General features: G+C 44.1%; 1 protein-coding gene across 1 annotated transcript in view; it reads right to left on the reverse strand.

Annotated features, from left to right (window-relative positions):
* Window positions 1-11,817: 11,817 nt before the first annotated feature.
* Window positions 11,818-12,522, reverse strand: part of LOC142582542 (glycoprotein antigen BM86-like) — a 29,723-nt gene continuing 29,018 nt past the window's right edge. The window contains exon 18 of the mRNA XM_075692376.1: window positions 11,818-12,038. Within this exon, the coding sequence (XP_075548491.1) occupies window positions 12,006-12,038 (33 nt within the window). The 3' untranslated portion in view covers window positions 11,818-12,005. The remainder of the gene's footprint in view (window positions 12,039-12,522) is intronic.

A 12,522-nucleotide genomic window follows, 5' to 3' on the forward strand; every position in this document is an offset into this window, starting at 1 on the left:
GCGCGAATATCACCGATGATCCCGTGAGCAGCGCGATAATCGCCGAGCGGCCACGTTCCTGCGTCGCAAAACAACAAGGCTGTCGTCACTTTTTCCGCTGGCGATTAACGCACGACGTTTCTGCTGAAAAGTGAGCCGAATAGCAACGAATTCCGAGCCAATAGCAGTTAGCGACGGCTGTCGGTCTATATTTTCACAAACGCTTGTGTTTGCGTCATGGTGCAGCGAGAACCGAGAAGCTACAAACAAATGCATCGAATGCCAAAAGAGGTTCCGCGTTTCAGAGCAGGAGCTTTTTTTACAATACTTGCGTGAAGAGAATAACTTAAGATGCAGCTTTTATCGAACTGCACGAGGTCGGCCCGACAAGTAGAACAGTGCAGCTACGCGCTGTTGGCGTTTCTTTTTCTTTCGTTGGCGCTCTTTATAGAAAGAGACCAAAATTGCGCGGAACTTCTGAGGCTACCTATATATCAATGCATCCTATTAAGTTGAAAGGCGGGCGCAAGGACATGAAGTCGAATAGTAGCCAGCCTAGCACCTAGGCGGGATATTCTGACTTATTCATATTCATATTCATATTAGTAATTGTCCATAATATGGTGCTACGCTCAAAGCAGTCAAAAGCGTGTGCATCTTGCTTTCTCTGCACCTGTAGGTTTCCACACTGAATAAAAGCCTCATACCGACGCGCAGTTATTGCATAACCTGCTGAGAAACATAATCTAATGCTGAAACATTTAGATTATGCCAATTGTATATATAGTCGCTTTTCTTACTGGCGGCGCTGAAGGTGTTCGCGATCATCTCGCCCAAAATTTCATTCTACATTATACTGGAGAGATTTGCATTCGCTTGTAGTAGCTGTTGTGAAACTGGTGCAACTATTCTAGCAGTTTGACGTTAACAGTAGTTCAATAGGGCCATATATAATGCGACTTAAATAATTGCGATGTATGTCTTTATTGTTAAGCTAAAATGATTAAGCATGGGGGTTAATTGTTTCTTTCAATTTTAGCGTTTAGAGAGAACCATACATCAGAAATACGAGGGCCCAACTAAAATTCTGGCACAGTCAGATCACAGGATATGTTACGTTCCTTGTCAAATATAGTCTTGGCATTCCAACGTTTGAAGGTGTCTTTGAATTGGTAGTATTTGAGCGAAATGCTATTATTTGTCCTGCGACGGTGAGCCGCAGACACGTTCGAAGAGCAACTTGCCTCGGAGAGGAATCCCGCCTCGCACTCGCCATTCTACTCGTAGTAGCCCGAGTTGCACGAGCAGATGTTGTCGGCGCACCAGCTACCATTCGGGCAGAGCCTGTACTTGTCGCAGAGGCCGTGCAGTCGTGACAGCTGAGAGCAGGAGTTGCCTCGCAAGTGGTACGTCTCCGAACAGACGCACTCGTGGTTCTACTTCTGCACTGCTCCTGCGGTGGAAGCATGTGAATGACACTCGCGCTCTCCCCTCCAGCAGCCCAGCGTAATCATTCTGTCTATTATATATATATATATATATATATATATATATATATATATATATATATATATATATATATATATATATATATATATATATATATATATATATATATATATATAGTGGGTGCTGTGGGTGTTTGCCTGGCCATAAGCCACTTAGCATGTTACTTTGGATGAAATTGATGGTGCGTGAAATGACCCACTCGTACACAGAACACCAGGTGCACGAGTTACAAGCACGAGCATACACGAACAGCAAGCTTCTAGAGCGTATCGCTCTGGCAAGTGCGCCGGAGGAAGGCTAATAGCGCCTTCGTGGCGTGTGGGGTAAAAACCCCGCTGCTTCAATGCCCGAGTACACTACAGGACACAAGCCTCTGCAACAGGTCTCCAACTAGCCTTGTCTTGCGGCAACCGCGGACATAGCGTAGGCCTGGACATTAGCTAACGTTACTACTCGTGTAATCCTTAGCGTCACTCCACTTTGTTTCGCTTTCCACGGCACCCATTCTGCTACTACAGTAGACCACTTGGTGTCTTTACTAAGTACCACACAGGCTGCGTAGGGAAGAATCACGCTTATTTTTATCCTTTCTTTAGTGTGATTACTCCAGCTTCTTGGATAACAAAACAGCTTCGATGGACGTCCGTGTGGTGGCGGCGGCGCACTCACCTGAGTCGCTATACTTGTAGACGGGTAAAGGCAAAATATAAAATTCAAGTGGGCAGTTTAACAATCAAAAGCTACGAGGGACGCGGTAGTGAAGCACTACGAATTGGTTTTGACCACCTAAAGTTCTCTGAAGTGCGATAAAGCCAACATTGAAGGATAGAAGGCATTAGAGTACCTGAATTTGATGAACGAGCAGTACTAGCTACACCGTGATACGCACTGCGATTATATTGTTTGAGGTTGCGTTTGATTGCTACAGTATCAAAAACATTGTTCAACGCATGACATGTACTGCACTAGTTATATTAAAGCGCCCTTGAAACATATGCAGTGGGCCTGTAATTCGTTTCTTACTCTCTTCTCACGTTATACGGGGTCAACTTCGGCTATCCATTGTACGTAATTATCAGCCTTACAGGCGTAATGAGAATATGTCGAAAAAAACACCTGCTATGACAAAAAGTCACTGCGCGCAGGTATTGCGAGACTTTACATCCTTAAGCTGCAGCTGGGGTATCAGAGGTGTTGTAGTGGAAGGTCCCAGGTTAGTTTTTACGGGCTGGGTTTTTAAACTGGCATTAAAGAAATATTTAAGTCTGGTGAGAGTGCTCAGTCTACTTAAAAACCACCAGCGGTTTTGCTCTGCCATGTAACGGCAATCGTCAGTGAACGTACGAGCAATATCATCATCTACTCGGCACTTACCCCCTCGGATATTGCCAGCGCAGTGCAGTATTTCTGCACTACGCAGTCGATCTGGGAGGTTACACTCTAACGGTAGGAGTGGTGCTAAGCATGGCATAGAGAGTGCGCCACATTCTTGCATGCATTGGTGCAAGATTAGTGTGAAAAGAGACTGCCAGACAGTTCCTATGTATAGCAAGATGCAATAATATAAGTTCTTATTGTCTTTTAATTTCACTTACAATGTAATGTGGGCCTTTATCATCGCTACCTGGTCTTAAAGAAAACGTCTCAAGCATACTGCGCTCTTCTTTTACGTAATGTAATGTACCACTTGCGGAAGATCAGTTTTCGGCACAAATGTAGCAGACGACACGTTAGAACGGCCGTCTGTGATTGAAGTTCGATTTGTTATTTGCACTTGCGGGCCTCTAACGTGCACCGAACTCTCATTACGTGGCTTTGTTTTCAATGGCTGCCGTGGCAGGGGAATCAGATGTGCGTACCTCAAAGAGGCATCGCTGTCCGTGCTTCTTGCTGCGCAGGCAGGCCTGTAGTTGCTCGAGTTTCACGAACTGGCTCCCGTTGCAGCGACACTCGTGTCTGTCAACATTGTGTTGGCAGGTCACGTGCCGGCCCGCGCATTTGCTATGGTCCAAGCAGTCGGATCCGAGAGGCGCGTGTAACCGTCTGGCACGAGTTACCACGTCTCCCTTCAACTTCACCGTGCTCACGGTGCTCCAGTTCTGCGGAGCGATTACAAGAGCAGAAAAAAATTTCCAGCCTTTGGCAATTTTATGAGTTCGTCATACACAGAATCTCCTGATTTCCACGGCTTCCATCACTTTGAGCCTGAGGATTCGTTAGAATGTCACTGAGAATTGTACGATCATAATAAGCGTAGATTTATTTACAAATGCCGTACCATGCAACACCACAATGACAGTGATAGAGTGAAGAAATCGGCACGCACGCATACAAAACGGACGCAAGTACACGTAGCAGGCCGAACAAACAGTGACAAAGCGACGAGCCATACTCTGTCTTTGTAATACTGTAAGTATTAAAGAAACTGGTGGAGTAGTACATAGAGATGGAATGGTATCTGGATAGCGCGGCAAAATACAGACACAAAAAGAAACGAGAGACGAAGGCAAACGTGTTTTGCTGCATAACGTAGATGCCGACCAACAAGCCCATATCGCCATCCTCGCCAATTTTATTTCAGAGATGATTGACGAAATTACCGTGATTAGCAACCTAGCTTATTGATGATATTTTTTCATAATCATCGTCAGCCTATTTTATGTCCACTGCAGGACGAAGACCTCTCCCTGCGATCTCCAATTACCCCTGTCTTGCGCCAACCGATTCCGACTTGCGCCTGCGAATTTCCAAATTTCCTCACTCCGCCTAGTTTTCTGCCATCCTCAAATGCGCTTCCTTTCTCTTGACGCCCATTCTGTAACCCTGATGGTCTACCGGTTATCTAACCTACTCATCACATGACCTGCCCGGCTCCATTCTTTTCTGTTAATGTAAATTAGAATACCGGTTATCCCTGTTTGCTCTCTGATCCACACCGCTCTCTTCCTGTTTGTTAACGTTATTCCTAACATTCTCCGTTCCATCGCTTTTGGCGTGGTCCTTAACTTGTTCTCAAGCTTCTTTAGCAACCTCCAAGTTTCTTGACGTATGTTAGCACTAGTAGAATGCATTGATTGTGCACCTTTCTTTTCAGTGATAGTGGCAAAGTTCCCGTCAGGATCTGACAATGCCTGCCGTATGCACTCCAACCCACTTTTATTCCGTAAATTTCCTTCTTATGATCACGGGCCCCTATGAGTAATTGACCTAGGTAAACGTACTCCTCGATAAACTCCAGAGGCTGACTGGCGATCCTGAACTCTTGTTCACTTGCCCGGCTATTCATCATTATCTTTGTCTTCTTCATATTAATCTTCAAGGCCACTCTTACACTTTCTGTTAAGGTCCTCAATCATTTATTGTACATCGTCCCCAGCGTTCCTGAACAGGAAAGATGTCATCTGCACATCGAAGGTTGTAGACATATTCGCCGTTGATCCTCACGCCTAAGCCTTTCCAGTTTAATAGTTTGAATACTTCTTCCAAGCATGCAGTGAATAGCGTTGGAGAGAGTATCTCCTTGCATGACCCTTTTCGTTATAGGTATCTTTCTACTTTTCTAGTGGAGAATCAAGGTAGCTGTGGAATGTTTGTAGATATTTTCCACGATATTCACGTAAACTTCCTATACTCCTTAGTTATGTAATGCCTCTATGTCTGCTGGTATCTCTACTGAATCAAATGCGTTTTCATAATTTAAGAAAGTCATATAGAGACGTTACTTTTACTCTGCAGATTTCTCGATTGCCTGACTGAGGACATGGATGTGATCCACTGTAGAGTATCCCTTTCTGAATCCAGCCTGTTCTCTTGGTTGACTAAAGTGCTGCCCTTATTCTATTAGAAATCATCTTGGTGAATATGTTATACAATACTGAAAGTAAACTGATGGCCTATAATTTTTCAATTCTTTAACGTTTCCCTTTCTGTGGATTAGTATAATGTTGGCATTCTTCCAGTTCTCTGGGACCCTTCACGTCGTGAGACATTCCGCATAAAGGGCCGCAAGCTCTTCAAGCATGATATCCCCTCCATCTTCTAATAAATCGACTGTTGTTGTATGCTTCCCTGCCGCTTTTCCCCGTTTTATGCCTTGCAAGGCCCTTCTAACTTCATCGCTAGTTACAGAAGGAACCTCTGTAACCTGTTCATTACCACTTCGAATGGAGGTGTCGTGACTGCTCTGGGTACTGTACAGGTCAGTATAGAATTATTCGTCTGCTTTTACTGTATTTTCGAGGTTTCTGATAGTACCCTGCTTAACTTTCAGTGCATACATATTGTCTTGTCCTATGCCAAGTTTTCTTACTGATTTCATGCTCCGTCCATTCTTTACTGCCTCTTCAGTCTTTCTCGCGTTAAAATTTCGAATATCCCTTACTTTCTCCTTGCTGATCAGTTCTGACAGTTCCGCAAATTCTATCTGATCTCTTGAGTTGCACATTTTAATTGTTTGTCGTTTATTCATAAGGTCCTTCGTTACTTTGGAGAGCTTACTTAGTGGTTGCCTTGGAGCCTTACCTCCTACTTCAATTGCTGCTTCTGATGCCAGTCTAGTTGCAGTTTCATTCATTATCTCTTCATCTCTCCGTTCTACGGCTGCATATTTGTTTGCAAGTACCAGGCTGAATTGGTATTTTTACCCTTACTGCGTCTAGGTTGGCCTGTTTCTTCTTGGCCAACTTCACTTTTTCTCTCTTCATATAGAGTTGATTCCTAAACCTAACTAACCTATGATCATTTACTCTACCTAACACTTCTACATCCCGCACCATGCTAGCATCGGTGGAAAGTATGAAATCTATTTCATTTCTTGTTTCTCTATTAGGCCTTTTCTAGGTCCACTTCCTGTTGCTACGCTTTCTGATGAAGGTATTCATTATTCGGAGCTTATTCATTTCTCACATATTCCTTTCTGCATGTATATGTCTTACATGATGGCTATTATCAATAGCGGCCCCTAGCAGTGGCACATACACAGTGACACAAGTTGGTGTCAGAGAGGTTCATTCAAGAGCTGCGCATACCCAGTCTTACATACCTAGTTACTCAAGTTAGTTCGACGCTTTGTTTTCAACCCGGATACCTTAGCACAACAGCCTAATGCTCTACTCATTTGGCCATGGAGTACCCAGTGTTGGCAGGAAAAAGGTTTGTATGTGTATGTATGTGTGTATATACATACATACATACATACATACATACATACATACATACATACATACATACATACATACATACATACATACATACATACATACATACATACATACATACATACATACGTGCAAAGATGCAGAGGCACACATACATACGTGCACAGATGCAAATAGACATACATACATACATACATGCAAAGATGCAAAGAGACATACCACGAACTGGCTGAAGTTTTCAGAGAAGGCTATGCCCATTAATACGTAACTTATAGAAGTTGCCAAGTTTCGGTTCACTGATCGGTTCAAAGCCAGCAATGCTCAGTTCCCAGCAGCTATGATTATGGGCCGTTTTTTCATGAATATCAAAGCCAACAGGGGCTCACCTCGTCCAAGAGCATGACGTGGCACTCAATGCTATCGGTGCTTTTGGTTACGTCGGCCTTTTCCAGAATGACAAGGGTGCTGTACACGAAGCTGATGTCGCTGCTCAGTTCTATGCGGCCAGAATTCTGGATAGTGTTCCTGCCTACCGAGCCGCCGGGCGCGTGGGGTGCTTGGTGGTACCACGCGAAGGTACCACGCGAAGGTGGCGTCGTGGGCGACTAGAGCAGCGCAGGTCATATTGCAGGTGTTGGCCGAGGAGCACGAGCTTTGCGTGACCTGTAGATGGTACTGCGGCAACTTCACGTTCAAATTTTCGAGCACCTCGTCGGCCAAGAAGTGCTAATAAAGGCTGATGCTATGATCAAGAATGCATTTGACAGAGGTGACATCCGGCACGAAGAAAGGGCAGGTCGCTGAAGGATCCGTGGTGTAATACTCCCCTGAAACGAATTAAGTACGTAAATGGCATCCTCATTGAACTAGAGTTTTTTCCTAGGCAATTTGTGATATAAGGGAAAAAATTATCATCCACCCAAGAATAGCACGAAGCTTAAAGGAAGCCTCTTTTTTCCATTTCATGAAACTTCTTCAACGTTGCGCGATTCGTAAATGTATACAAGCGTTGGGGTACTTATGCAGGAGGAGGTCCTATAGCACCCGGCTAAAAGGATACCTCTCGTGTTTGAAATTAAATGGAGATAATTAAAAAAAATGGAAACAAATCAGAATTGCCCAATTAGTTCGCTGAATGGAAACACAGCAAATACACATGAGTGAAATACACCATAAACACAGTGAATAACCCAAAAGTAAAAAGAATTAAATGCAAAAACAAAATATAGCAGTGAAGTTACACAGCGTTTAAGAGTAAAGAATAAATGAAAAAGAAAAGCTCTTTCTTAAGCCATCCTAATTGCTTAGTTGGTATTGGTATGTTATACAAAAGCTGAACAGCCGCAATAATGGCAGTGTGTTTACCATAGTTAGTGCGTACATAGGGCAAAGAAATTCTTATTCGAGGCGAACTAGACGGGCTATAGGGTTGAACCAATGTGATTTTTGCAACACATCAGCTGCTTTGGTACCGTTTAGAAACTTTAAAACAAAAATTTCTAGTTTATTATAGGACTCAATTATTATTCTAGTATTTTCGTCTTTATGCGTGAGAACTAAAAACGATTCATGAAACAGATGAAATCATTAACACGTGCGGCAGTGTGCGGCTAACCAACTGAATTACAGATTACAAGTTTCAAGGCTACTGGAATTGATACAACTCTTTTATTTTTGTGTGTTGTGCTCGCACAGTTGTGAAAGCTTGCGTTATTCTTGATAATTTTCTTGGCGATACATAGTCAATTGCACTATGTTTCTCTGTCTAAGCATTTGCATGTTACCTTTCTTCAAATTGCTATCGGGCGCACGGTTATAGTTTGTTTCTGGTAATTGCCATTTGTAATGAATTAGCCAAGGGAACTAAAGAGATGTGCTTCCTGTTGATTGCCATAAATTATCAAAGCATCACTGTGCGTTTACCCGTGCTATTACGCTGTCTTTGGCGGCTATAATGTGTCGGCGCGGCGAAGCCTATATGGGGCGTTGGGCCGTTGTAAACAGTATGACAGTGAAATGCATGAAGTCACCCATAGAGCGTATGAAACATAGGTTGCCGGTGATTGATGCTAAATGTATATCATGCAAAATATGCGTCGAAGTGGAGTCTCAAGTATGGAGAAAAAAAATGTAGCTTAGAGCACCGGATATAATGTTGTCAATGCGCTGGATATTAGTTTCTGCTATACCGCTACTGTGCTTTCTTATATACGCATTAGTCAAGCTAGGAAGCCGATGTGTTATCGTTAGCCATGGCACTCAGACCGGAATTGCCAGGAACTTGCAGTTCTCAAACATCTTTCCATGGCTTCAGCGCTCATTAGAAGCATTGCCATTCTACTCGAATACGAACCTTTTGCCTCCCCATTTACGATATCCCACATACGTTGTCTCAACGCACTTACGCAAGGAGACGTTGCTTAAGTTAGAATGCTTGCTATGGTACGCTCAGGTTGCTAGGTTTGCCATTGCTAATCCACTGCTTTTTTTGAAAATGAGAAAAATAATAGTACCTGGGGCGATGAGCGGCTTCTAGAAGGCTTGGTTTGGTGTCAAGGGGTACGGCTCTAGAAGGTCTGTTTCCTGTTCTTCTTCTTCATCTCCTTTTTGCAGCTCATCCTAGTAGCACGTGCTGTCTCAGCGGTCTGGGTGTTATTCGTCAAAATTGGCAAGCACATTTCGGATTCACACGAGTTACAGTTTCTGCGTATCAAACCTATAACTTTAACGGGTGACCACAGCCCAGTGTACAATGCCATCTTACTCTTCTTGAACTTATTTACGAATGCTAGAGTAGGTATCTTTTTTCGTAGCAACAAAAAGCTTCCTTGAAAACAATTCACCGACGATTACGATACTCCCTAATGCAAAATTTGAGCGAAGCGCTATACGTGTTTTCATTTCGCGATGTATCGGCTGGCGCGGACAATCTGGTGCGGCCCGTTGCAAACGGAGCGAAGCGTTGCAAAACAATACTCAAGCACAACGATAGCGGCAAGCAGAGTCGGTGATGGTCTAAAATCTGATCTGCAGGTCAAGCGCATCGGCTTTTATACATGACTCGTTGAAGGTTCCAGTGTAATCGCTGGTGCCCGCGTGGCTTCCAGAAAGTACTACACACTTGGCGTCGCGCATACAACCCCGTTACAAATACTATGGCGCCATCTCGTAGTCTCGTGCGGCACTCTGCTTTCCTCTGCACTCTTTCGCCATACTCTCCTCTTCCGCTTTGCGTCTCATGCTTTCAGTGTATCCTCTACCTCCGCTTTCCTCCTCACACTATCTTCTTTCTCCTCCCGCTGCGCTCCGCGTTTGCTGTCATCTTTCTCTGTGCTCGTTCGCTCAGTTACGAAGTACAACGCCGACGCTCGCCGCTAGAACAGGCAGTTAAGGGCTGCGCTCTAATATGCTTAGCCGAACCGCAGAGAGCTGTGGCAATGCTTCTGACCGGCATATTACCGCGAACATTCTATGCGTACATGTAGTTGAAGAATAGCGAAACGAAATAAAAACATACAGATCTAACTTAATGATAGAGTCTAAATGACGCGTAGCTTGTTTGAGTTAGCGAGGTGGCAGCAGTAGCGCATAAGACAACCTCGTCGCCTGCAGCTGTTTTCTGTCCACGTCACGAGAACAGAGGCGTTGTATGGCTCTTGTCGTGGGAAGAATATGTGTATGCACCAAGAAGTACGACGCACATCTGAGTGCATTTCAGGCTTCGTGCCCCTTTTTGTCACAATGGCACTTTCAATTTGGGGATTCGGTCAAGAATGGGCAGATACCAAGTGGTAGATGCATAGTTGCATGCACCTAGGGCCGAAGTTGTATGTTCGGGCACATGCCCGGTGACTCACCCAAGTTGTCTACTAGGTTAGACAGCAGCCCGCAGCAAGTTGTCTGTTCTGGTGCATACCCAGTTGCCCAAGATGTCTACCCAGCAAGAAAGAAGCCAGCGCATACCGAGTTACCCAAGTTGTCTATATATATATCCGCAAATATATCCGGCGAGTAAACGACAAGGAATGGCAAATCCTACAGAAGAGGACAAGAAAGCTTCGCTTCAATATTTAAAAGAGGAAGTGCACAAATATGGAAGCTCATGTTCGCGAGAAGAAAGTGATTTCGTACTGTTTCCAGCGCGAACCTTGACCAACGTTTCTCTCGTGGGTACGAACCGCATCTAAAAATACAACGTTAACGCCAACAACGATGTTATCGGCTTTCTGAGTCATGAGCAAATACCATCATTCATTGACTTTTAAATGTACTACGTACACTTCTAGTAACTTCTAGTAAACTAACCGCTTTTCGTGAGGTCCGGTGTAACTTCAGTGAACGAGAGACTATTGACGGATATCATTTAGAGATTCCAATATGGCGGAAAAGTCATGGCGAAATAAGATATAGCAAGGTGGCTAAATATGCTGGCATTCTTTTTTTTTGGGGGGGGGGGGGCATTAAAGGGTAACATTTCAAACCAAGGCCCGCATGGAAACGATGTGATTCGGAGATTTTGTTATAAGTGAATAGGCCTTGAAAACTCATCGACTACAATTCGTACATTTCAATATCTGCCGTAAGAATAAAAAACCCTTAACACTGACATTTTTTTATTTCGTCTGTTAGAAATATCAATTTGATGAATTTCTTGCGCAAGTGATATCCGAGCCTTCTAGTAATCCATCTAAAGAGCTAGAACTGTGCTGTCTGCTGCAGGCAGTTATAAAAACGTGCATACTAAAAAGCAATAAGAGCCGGATAGAATTGGAGACAACGTTCGAGAAACATGGGCTACTGTGGTGCATCTTGCGCCGAGCTGTTACTTATAAGCGGTATTCCGGTGAAAACAAACACGGGCATAAAAATTAAACAATGCCAGGCATTATACACCGGGTAGCGCTATACAACTGACTAAAGATGGGAGGCAATTTTTACTTTGAATTGCACGCCTCTTATAAGAGCTGCACTTTGGGTGCTGCAATTACGAACATCTGCGGTTTTTGTCAGCGCTTTTCGCAGCAGTGCTTCCTGAACGGGAACCATGAGCATTGCAGTAAAAATAACGCTTTTTTTCCCATTATGGAGAATAGCGGTCTCAAAAACATTGCGGTTTGAATTCGAGGGAGCCTTTCCATAGATTCTTTAACAATAAAAAAGCGAAACATTTGACTACTCCGTATGAAAATGTTTTATTCACATGCTTCGAAAATGTTGACTTCATTGCAACGTCGACATTTGTGTTCAGCCTGTCGTGTCTTCCGTGGTCACGGGAATACCTGGCCTTGCCTACCGTGCCACAGGTAAACGGCCACGATGCATGACATAAAATGGCGTCAGTACTGCTTCATTTTTCGGAAGTCAGCACTCTTCTGTAGGGAGTGGCTGAAAATCCTGCGAAGTAAATGGGAAGGGTTTGTGATACGAGAAAGAGGCTCGGGTGGCACACATATCACTTGTGGTTTCGGGCTGTAGCGCACACTCTGAACGACTCGTGACATGACAGTTTTCATTTTTCTCTCGCAATAATTTGAAGTTCCCAGAGCTGGAAACACTAGAAAAATATACTGGCGGTCCTCTGCACGCCTAAAATCTGCAATCTTTTCTACGAACCAGTTTTTGTTTCGCTTCTCGAGAGGTTTACGCGTCACGACGTCATGTCGCAGAAGCAGGTCACGATGGGGAGCAGAACATCGTGACGTTTCGGGCACTCGCTCCAGCTCGCTCAGTCGCCGCGCAACGACGAGTCGTCGCGTATCGGGCCGTGCCTTGTTGACTCGCACGAAAAAGTCGATAATCCTGATTCTCGCCTAACTGTCGCTTCTGGCACAACTACTGCATGTCATTAATCTGACGTGGTTTCACACTGCAGCCCTAG

The sequence above is a fragment of the Dermacentor variabilis genome, chromosome 5 (genome assembly GCF_050947875.1).
Source record: "Dermacentor variabilis isolate Ectoservices chromosome 5, ASM5094787v1, whole genome shotgun sequence".
Taxonomy (NCBI): Eukaryota; Metazoa; Arthropoda; class Arachnida; order Ixodida; family Ixodidae; genus Dermacentor; species Dermacentor variabilis.